The following is a 10,527-nucleotide window of genomic DNA, read 5'->3' on the forward strand; positions in this document are numbered from 1 at the left end:
CTCATGACGTTCTTTCCAGGCACAGGGATGTTCTTCTCCTGTGAGGCTTTCAAGATCCTCTTGGCCTCTCCTTGCTTTTTCCTAGTTTCCTTTTTAGTCCACTTCCTGAGCATGTGAGCTGCCCCTGAACTGCACACTATGATTCTGTTGCCTACAAGGCTATCTCCCCAGCAGAAAAACTAGGACCGTGACCTTCCCACATGTCCCCCGAAGCTCTGGGCACCGAGCACCTGGAAACAGTTGCTAAATCAGTAGAAGGATGATCCGCAGGATGCTTCCTTGTTTTCATTGGTAACATTTCCAAGTATCACCCACCTAGGGGACCCTTCGTGGCATTTTCCTCCAGATACTTAGGAAATATAATGACGGTTTCTTCCAGTCTGTCAGGGAGCCACCGGTGATGTGGATGGGGCACAGATTGTCTTTAAAGAAGTTCAGAAGCTCTTCAAAAGGAAAAACAATCAGATTGAACAGTTCTCAGTGAAAAAGGTACGTTGGGGCGTGCTGACGTGGGGCACTGTTTGTAATGGGCGTCGCAACCAGCTCTACCTTAGACAGGTTTAGGCGAGCCTATTTAACGTTGGCAACTTGCCACACAAATGCAGGGCCCCACCGTGGAGAGAATTTACTCCTTTGGTCGTGCTTCTCCTCTGAGCGGAAGATGCGTGTGTTGCTGCAGATGATTAAAGCAGTTGCTTTTTGAGGGGGTGGAGTGATTACTAACCCTGTGGAGCTCACGTGCATCTGAAGAGGGAAAGCCCCCGTGTCCAGGGTGCGGCAGTTCCCGAAGAATGGATAGCGGCGGACCCCATCCAGACTGTTGCTTCTCAGCGTGGTGAACACACCACATTTTGAGCTAATTAAAAAAAATTAGTTTGCATCAAATTTACCAATGCAAAGTCCCGGGGCTGTAGGGAGAGTGTCCATAAATTATCCTACACTTTTAAGAATAAAATTTAGCCGAATTACCGTGGGTTACACGACAACTTGTCATATCCTAAACACCCCACAGTTTTAACTTCGTAAGTTTGTGTTGAAGGAGCAGTTAGTGACGTGGTCTGAGTGTAGACCAGGCTGTGCTGGGAACGCCACTGAGAGAGCTGCACCTTGGAGAAGATTCCAAATTCGGGAAAACCGTAACTAAAAGTCACCTAGTGCTTCATCCTCCTTATAAACCCACTGAGTTATTGTCACCCAGCTTTTACAAATCCCTTTGATTTAAACTGAAATCTAGTTTCATCCCAGAATTTTCAGAATAAATCCTGAAACATGATAACAGACGGAGTTGAATAATGAGCAAAAGGCATGTGTACTGACACATTAAAAATTAGAAAGCAAAGACTTTTATAGAAAATGTTTCATTTTTCGCTCTGTGACGGGTCATTCATGTCAGGTAGGAACCGTGTACTGTTAAATGTCTCCAGAGCACACTAATCCTGCTGCCTCTTGCAGGCCGAGAGGTTCCGGAAGCAGACGCCCACCCGGGCGCTCTGCGTGCTGGCGTCCATCGAAGTGCTGTATCTGTGGAAGGCCCTCCCCAACTGCTCCTTCGCCAACCTGCAGAGGATGAGTCAAGGTGAGCGCACACACGCACACACATCAGCTTGCTCCTTCAGTTTCTCATTAGTATTATCTGATTCAGAGTATACGCCTGTCGTTCTTGGCGTGATGGGGCAGTGATGTAGAGAACTCAGGCACTCAGGTGCTGGCCGTGGGAAGCACTGGAGTGTGCAGACCGGCTCGTTGTGTCCGCAGTGCGGGGTGCCACACCCTGATTGTGTTTGTCCTACAGCCTGGGGGGGGGGGTTTGCTGGAAGTGTGTTTTTCTCAATGAAGGCCCTTTGTTTCTTACAGGTTTGATTCACATTCATTAAACTGCACAGATATTAAGTGTAGGGTTCGGTGAGTTTTGACAAACACCGCAGCATCCGTGGGCACAGTCAAGATAGAGAACATTCCCACCACCGAGGTCTCCCCGGGGCCCCTCCCAGTCAGTCCCACCCCCAGGCAAGCGCTTCTCTCCAGAGGTTCCTTTTGCCCGTTCTTGAACTTCACATAAGTGGGACGGACAGTGTATGCTTTTTAGTGCTTGGCTTTGTTTATTGTAACCAGCCAGCTTGACCCACAGTGCAGCCCTAGTCGGTGGTCCGTCCTGTCACTTGCCGAGTGGTGCTCCGTTGGACGTCTCTGCTTACACTGCAGTCCTCACTGATTCTCCTCATGGACACTGGGTTTGTGTCTGGCTTCTCCTGCTGCAAACATAACTGTACTAGCTTTTTGTTTGAACACCACACACTCATTTCTCTTGAGTAAATAACCTAAGAGTGTAATTAGAAGCCTACACTTTTGATGCATAGATTAAAAAAAGCATAAATCCACAGATGATGGCAGTATAACCTTCATGAAGTCATTTTTATTACATGGAAGGAAAAGTTCACAGAAGAAATTAAACCTTTACCTAAAATAGTGCATTACTGGTTATTAAATACTGTGGCATTTAAAGGTTTGATGCAGACATTTGAATGATATTACTATGTAATACTCTCAGAAATTACATAGTTTGCTCCACATCGCGACACAGGGCGGCAGGAAAGGCAGACACTGTTGCCCACCCAGTTTATCATTAGCCACCGGAAGTCCGGAGCAGCTAGGGGCCTGGCGGGCCCGCAGGCGGCACCGATGCTGCAGGTCTGAGGACCAGGCAGCTTCCAGCCCCCTACGCACCGCAGCCCCGCCTCCCCGGAGCGGGCAGGTGCATCACGCAGCCAGGAGTGCGATTGGAGGATGAGACTAAACCACAAACCCTTGCATCCCAAACGATGGTTTCACAGAAAGTAGTTATGGGTGGAAGTGTGTGCTTATTCACATATGTGCTGCCTTTTTCCAAAACAGATTTAGTGTTAACATTTTGGATTTATTTAAAAATATATAGTTGCCAGTCACTGTAAAAAATGCGTCAGCTTTCTCTACACTCCTACTTGTTCTTGACGAAATCCAGCATTTTCCATTGAATCACATACTTTTATCATGAGACTTCCTTGCAGTCTCTACCCTCAAAGCCCAAAACTTTCTTCAGTGTTGATATTCTGAAGACCAAAATACTGAAGCTCCAAAAGTTGTTCACGGAGCCCTGAAATGAGAGTAGGCTTGTAACCCTCCTGGGGGGCTCTTTGAAAGGAAATGAAATTTTCTTGGGTGCACAAGTTCTGCTGTGTCCATTTTAAAAGATATGCATAACTTGAAACCCGTCCTAGTTCTTGACGCAAGTCTGGACATCTACTGATGTAACTCAAAGGAACAGTAAAGAATGTGAAATTAGTGCAAGTCATGTATGTCATTTAATAATCAAACAAACTGCTAGTATAAAATAGGCAGTAATCGACAGGCACAAGTATGAGTGTCACTAAATGTGAGTCAATATTCCCTGGACCCTGTTCTGGATATCCAATAAATAACAAAGATGTAGTTGCGGAGAGGGAGCAAAAATGAGATAATGCTTTCATATCTTTGTTAAAAGTTTGCCCACTTTTCAGACCTATTAATGAGATCACGCCATTCCCCAGTGTTAAGCAGTAGTGACGCAAAGTTGATTCCTGCATATGGAGTGCAGGGGAGGTCTTCGTAGACAAAGGTTCAGTGTCGGGAAAAACTGGTGTTGGGAACTGGTGATCATACGCACTTATGAAGCCCCTTTCGTCCGGCCCACGTAGGTGCATTCATGTCTTCAGAGTCCCCGTGGTAACCCCCTTCATAGGCAGGGCTGGATGGATTCTTACAGCCTTTTCTGTGGTTCCATTTCTGGCCCTTCCCCTACCCACCCTCCCATTCCACTGCATTCTTCCATTTTAAAGATGTGTCTGTGCATTAGCATTCAGAATGATCCTATTAAACTAAATCACACCACATCATTTCTCAGTGTTAGACCCAGGGGTAAAAAAGTTCACTCAGCGGTCTGCAGTCACACACACACACACATACACACACACTCTCTCTCTCTCTCTCTCTCTCTCTCTCTCTCTCTCTCTCTCTCTGCCTGCGATCCCACGGCCCTCACTGCTCTTCCTCCTTGCTCACCAGGCTCCAGCCATACTTACTCCCGGCCACTGTTCTTGAACCAGCAGGCGCGAGCTGGCCAAGGGCTTCTGCAGTCTCTTCTTACTGCCTGCAAACGCGACTTCAAACATCCGCATGTTTCCTCCTCCACTTACTTCCTTCGGGTCCTGACTCAGATGCCACCTCTTCAGGGAGGCTTGAACTGTGCCTTTCTGACTCGCGTGCATACCCTCACCCCTCTTCCTGCCTTTATTTTTTACCCTAGCACCAATACTTCTCTAACTTCAGGTTAAACACTTCTGCACAAAAGGTTAGTTTCTTAAGGGCAGGCATTTTTTTCCATTTTGCTACTGCTGTATTTCAAGCACCTAGAACTTTCTAGCACATAGTTGGTGCTCAGTAAATATCAGATGAGCGAGTGCATGAATTGCATTCCACATTCCTTAAGATCACTTGAGCGCCGTTTATATGGAGGTATTCCCAGCCTTGCCTTTCGAGGCAACTCCTGCTTCTGTAGGGTCACGTTCTGTTGTTCACGTTCACTTCCTGCTACTCTACCCAACTCTTCCAGTGCCTTCCAGTCAATAGTATGTACATATATGTGCAAATACACATGTAAGCATACAGCCGTGTGTGTATGTATGTGTATATATTCGTAAAATATTACTAAATCTCACTATACGTACTGGTTCATAGAAATACAATTACTCCCATTCCTCCTTTATGTTTCCTTTTCTCCACTAGTTTCCAATTCCGACTTTTTTCATTTCCTTGGAAAACTTCCCTGCTACCCACCTCCACCGCCACAGACAGCTTCCTAAAGGGGAGGGGTCCAGTCCGACCCCTTCCCAGAGACTGCGGCAGCACCCATACCAACGTGTAAAGGGCCTGTTGCACGGTTTATGAAGTTAACATGATGCAGTTTAGCAATACATCAATAGACTTTATTTTTTAGGGAAGTTTTAGGTTCCCAGCAAAATTGAGCAGATACCCACGTGAGCTCCCCTCCTGTCCCCCACACATACTGCCCCCCAACCATCGGTACCCCCCACCAGAGTTACACCTGATGAGCCAATGCTGACTCTTCATTGTCACCCAAAGTTCACCGTGTTTGTATCGCTCGTACAGGTAGCTCACACAGAATAGTTTCACTGCCCCAGAAATCCCCTGTGTACCACCGGGTCACCCCACTCTCCCTCCATCCCCGCCTCTGGCAACCAGGGTCTTGTCACTGCCCCCAGTTTTGCCTTTTCCAGAGTGCCATAGTTGGAACCATACAGTGTGAAGTCTTTCCCAGTTGTCTCCTTTCACAAGCGACCGTGTAATGCAATTCCAAGTCTTACTGGCCCGCTGAAGTTCGTATCTTTGCCTTTCTTTGACTAGGGACAGTCACTACTGGTTGAGGAAGGGAACCTTTTGATTTTCAGGGGCCATAATTCTGAACTGAGTTCATGTGAACAATGAAATATACTTAACTCTTGATGGCATTTAAGGCGGCAAGTGAATGCATTTCCTTCCTGCTCTTTTCACTTCTCTTTAAGCTTGCCAAGCAGTGGATGATTCATCTGTCGTCGGATTAAAGTATTTGCTTCTCGGTGCCATACACAAATGTCTGGGAAACTCAGAAGATGCTGTTCAGGTAAACTGTTGCTGTGGTCACGGCTAAGAAAAGTAAACTGTGAGAACCTGCAGACGTGCTCGTGAGTAAGAGAAAGGAGTGTGCACTGAGCAAAGCCAGACCCCCCACGACAGTGTGGGCTTCCTCTGCTTTATGTTAGAAGTTGGGGACAGTTAATGCTGGTTTCTAGTGGAGGTTCAGGTTCCTACAGTACCTCCTCACGTACTGCCTCCATTTGTCTGGTACTAGCATTTTACCAAAGATGGCAGTCTCGTTGGAGGAGGAGGAAGCTCGAACACAGTCCTGGATGAGCGGAGGGAGGTCTCTTCCCCAGATAAATACAGCAACGTGTTTATCGCGTGGGTCGGTGCGTGTTCATGTCCCTGACTCTGTAACCGCTGATCGCTGATGCGTGACTGAAGGGTGCTGGGTTAGGATATGCTGGGTACATAATATATAAAAAGGCCATTCACTATTTTCAAATAGAGTTGGGATTTCTCTGAGTGTTTGTTTGTTTGTTTGTTTGTTTCTTTTAAGTATATCCCAGGGTTATGTTGAATACTCTTTGAGAGTTTGTGTACAGTAATAAGGGTCTTTGGCTTTTAAATCCTGGAGTGTTGATGTACTTGTATTATAATTTTAAATTGATATTTCAGTGTGGAGTATAATAGTTATTATATAGCTCTAAATAGCTCATATTTGATCATATGGTTGAATATCATCTAGATACAGTCAAGACACATGTCACTAGCTGGTTCTTGGGCCTTGGCTGGATACTCAGTTGGTTGGAGCATCACCCCAATACACCAGGGTTTCAGGTTCGATCCCCATTCAGAGCACATACAAGAATCAACCAATGAATGCATAAACAAGTGGAACAACAAATCGATGTTTCTCTCTCTCTCTCAAAATCAATAAATTTTTAAAACAAATTCTTAAAAGAGATGGTATTAGCTTGTGTGCTTTCTGTTTTAAATATTAAAGTCAGATGTTCTGATTTAGAGACAGATAAAGATGTCCTCAGCAATAAAACCGATAGAAGCTAGTGTGCCAAGTGTAAAAATAAGCAGTGCAGATCAGGCTGGCTGGTGGGTAACACTGTCCTGAGAAAGCTCCCCGGACAAGCTGGCAAAGCGCCTCTCACACGTGGAGGAGGATGGAGGGGAAGGAATGAAGGAGCAGGATGAAGAGGAAATCTGGTGCAGAATACAGAAATGAGAGGAGTCCCCTTCTTGTGTCCTGAAGATGTGATGAGCCCAGTTAGGGAAATCTGTTCATTCCAATGACATTTGTCTCACTTCCAGTTCTTTCAGCGAGCTGTTAAAGATGAGTTGTGTCGTCAGAATAATTTATACGTTCAGCCGTATGCTTGCTATGAACTTGGCTGTCTTCTATTAGACAAACCAGAGGTAAGGTATTATCTATTTTCTTAAATAAAGTTCATCACCAAAAATGTGCTAGTGAGCGGTCACAAAGCAGCCTTCTTTTAAAATAAATTGATTAAAAAGTGTTGGTTTTTAATTTTTATTTCACATGGGATAAGTCCAAGAAGCTACTGATTTTATCTGTAGGAGATAATTTCTTCTCTGGAATTAGATTTTTGGACAAACACTGGTTTGAGGGGAAATCGCTGCCATTTTTCGGATGGACTGATACAATGTGGGGGTTTGTGCGGAGGAGCCCAGATCTCACTGCGATCCAGCCGCGCCTTTGACTGCAGTGTGTGGGGCTGGTGCAGTTACCGAGCCATGTGCCTGCTTCCCGACCTGCAGAACGGGAAGCAAACTCCCACCTCGCAGGTTCAGTAAAGACAGTAGTGAGACTAAATGAGGATGAGGTAGATGATTTCTTTAAAAAATTTTAGAGTGTCTTACAGCTTTAAGTTGATAATTACTATAAAGATGTGTATACAACGGGGCAGATTTTAGAAAAAACGGGGTTTCGGTGGTGCCGGACTTGCCTGGTACCTTCCTTTGGAAGCTCAGTTACCTAATATTGGCTTTGTAAATTCTAATGTTTAGTAAATCCAACTCAATTTTCGAATATATGGACCTTCTAAAAGTTAAGTCGAATCAATGGAAATGATTGTAGCATACCCCTTAAATATGTAGCCCTTAAATATATAAGGAGCTGTAACTTACCAACCTCAAATAAACCTTTTAACTATCACCAATTTTAGGTCACTTAGTAATGTCTAAAACTATTATAACTCTTATAAGTTGTTATCATTTATAGGATTATAGTGAAGATTCTGAAAAATTATCATCAAGTCATTCCTTTATGAGAACTTAGTATATTAAAGAAAAATTGAGTCTCACTTTAATGTGTGGTTGAGTCACTTCTGTGACTACTATGAACTGTTTTGATTAACATATCCTATTATAACACTTTCTGCTTGAGTCTCTATAAACACAGGTAGTAAGAGGTATTTTTGTTTACATTCATAGACTGCAGCAAGAGGCAGAACCCTACTTCTTCAAGCAAAGGTAAAAACACTGAATCTCCCTCATCCTAGTGGGCCTAAGTCTGTAGTGCACTTGAGTCTGAATTCAAGAAATTCTTTGAACTGATTGTTCTGATGGAAATTTCTGAAGAGGAAAAGTGGTAATGATTGAATCAACAAGCACTTGAGTTTTAAGTGAAATTACAACTACCCTAAGACAGTCCTGTGGAATTGCTCATTCTGCTTTATAAACACTCTTCTAATTTGGGAAATAACTTTTGATATTTCATAACTACATTCTTGAGTGCAACTGACATCAAGCACAAACCAAGACTACTGTGTCAGGAGTCAGATGAGGAAAATTTTACAAAGACAGCATCAGCGACATTCAGTGGGCATTTTAACAATGAACACACACTTTAACATTGGGAAGTAAGAAGAAAATCGGTGGGTGTAAAGCCTTTGGAGCGTGAGGGGTTTCCTTTGGGAGCACAGAACGTGGTGAGGTTGAAACTGCCATCTTTCAGGAAGGTTAGCCGAGAGCGTCCTTACGTGTCTGTCTTTGGTCTTGCAGGAGGACTTCTCTGGCTACGACTTTGAGAACAGACTGCATGTCCGCATCCATGCCGCCCTGGCCTCTCTGAGGGAGCTGGCTCCTCAGTGACGGACCCCGGGTTCCTCTCCGCCTCTTCCCACCTGGGTTCCGCACTTTAAAACAAAAGCAGAGGACACGTGAAGACCGGCTTTTCATTTGAAAACCACCTGTGCCAGGGACACATATTCCCCGTTAGGCTGACATAGTAAAGATCTAGCTAAAAAGTAACAATAATGATGATAATAGTAATTACGACTCACCACCTGGGGAGAGGGTTAAGTGCCCTTGTTCAAACATTTTAGTTTTGTGACTTATTATTTTTAAAATAAAATCCAGCTAAATATTCAACCTGTGATCTTGTAGGAACGCCTACTTTAAGCACACATCTGACTGGGAACACTGAGAGGCACCTGTGAAATGGTTAACAGTATCACGACATAGCGTTTATATTGTGTTTTGAACAAAATAAAAGTGCTTTCTGGTGTTTTATTTGCCGTCACAGTTCTCCTGTGAATAGCGTGGCCCAGGTGTCTGCATCCCCACCGTCCAGACCATGGATCGCAGGCACCGGGGGCCAGCTGACTTTTGACCCCATGAGTGCAGCGGCGAGTAGAACGCAGGTCTCCGGACCTTGAAGCGAGTTTTCTTTTAGTGTAAAAATATATGTTAATAACCCAGAAGTCCATGTTTTCCTTATTAAAAAAATTGCCCTTCAGTTGAAGTTGTGTCTTCAAAATACTTATCTTCAAGTTGTCTACAAAATGTTTTAAAGTGGTGATTTTTTTTCCTTTGAAAGTCAACCAAGTAGAAGCAAGTGGAGGATAGTTTTATAACCAAAGGTTTAGTTGTTTTGCTAATTTATGAGAAAGCTCAGTCTATAACTAGATAAATACATGCGTACATTTTAGGAGTTTTCCTTTCTTTGTGATAAATTATGCAATTACTAACTTTTGGAAATCTTTTAACATATTACTTGAAAAGGTTATTCTTGAGTGAACATAGGGTTTTGGTTTTGGGTTTAGGGTTTGTTTTTTTTTTTGGCCTCAAATATTTGCTGGTGAAGAATTTACTGGGTTATCTTTTACTGGGCCAGAATTTCATGTTTTTCCCTTAGCTCAGGTCACTTGATATTATTATAAAAGGGGTTCAAAGTTATTTTTATCCTTTGTTGCTAATTTTAATTGTCATTGAATTTACATCTTTGTCCATTTAGTACTGCACACCTGTGGTTTTGAAGAATCAAAATACCTCAGTCACGTAGGACTTTCTACTATAATTGTGTGACTAACTTGGCTCAATCTTAAGGTCATATTTTAAAAAACTATATTGAGCTGCAGTGTATCATCTCGGGTGTTCTTTAGATAGCCTTCTAGCTGAAGCCTAATCTTAGGCAATGTTAATACTTTAATACTTTTAAAAATAAAACATGGGCGGAGCAGCTTAGAATGTTGGCAGGTTTAATCTGCTTAATCTAGTTTTGAAGGGATAATAATTTCTTTGAATGAAATGATTTTTCTCCACTGACTTTGGCTAAACCGTCTCATTTGCTCACTTCCAGCGTGTTTATTCACTTTCTGGCATGAGTCCTGCGTGGACGTTATGTGTGAGAGAGAAAGGACCGCGACCCTGCATCCGGAGAGTAAGGAGACTGAGAAGCCAAGTAGATGGTTTCTGAAGAGAAAAACATTATGAATCATTAACATACATGTGCCTTTGGGCAGTTTGTTGTCCTCTTGGCTATAGGCTATGAGGCAGGCTTCTCGGGTTTGTGCAGCATTTCCGAATCATGAATTTCTTGCTTTAGAGTTCCCACTTGAA

General features: G+C 43.6%; 1 protein-coding gene across 1 annotated transcript in view; it reads left to right on the top strand.

Moving 5' to 3' along the window:
* The window catches only part of TTC39C (tetratricopeptide repeat domain 39C), a 92,925-nt gene extending 83,868 nt beyond the window's left edge, over positions 1 to 9,057 (top strand). Inside the window, exons 9-14 of the mRNA XM_037134092.2 lie at positions 380 to 489; positions 1,453 to 1,576; positions 5,595 to 5,692; positions 6,976 to 7,080; positions 8,119 to 8,157; positions 8,689 to 9,057. Of these exons, the coding sequence (XP_036989987.1) occupies positions 380 to 489; positions 1,453 to 1,576; positions 5,595 to 5,692; positions 6,976 to 7,080; positions 8,119 to 8,157; positions 8,689 to 8,778 (566 nt within the window). The 3' untranslated portion in view covers positions 8,779 to 9,057. The remainder of the gene's footprint in view (positions 1 to 379; positions 490 to 1,452; positions 1,577 to 5,594; positions 5,693 to 6,975; positions 7,081 to 8,118; positions 8,158 to 8,688) is intronic.
* Positions 9,058 to 10,527: the final 1,470 nt, after the last annotated feature.

Source organism: Artibeus jamaicensis, unplaced genomic scaffold, assembly GCF_021234435.1.
Source record: "Artibeus jamaicensis isolate MK-2021 breed Jamaican fruit bat unplaced genomic scaffold, CSHL_Jam_final contig_354, whole genome shotgun sequence".
Taxonomy (NCBI): domain Eukaryota; kingdom Metazoa; phylum Chordata; class Mammalia; order Chiroptera; family Phyllostomidae; genus Artibeus; species Artibeus jamaicensis.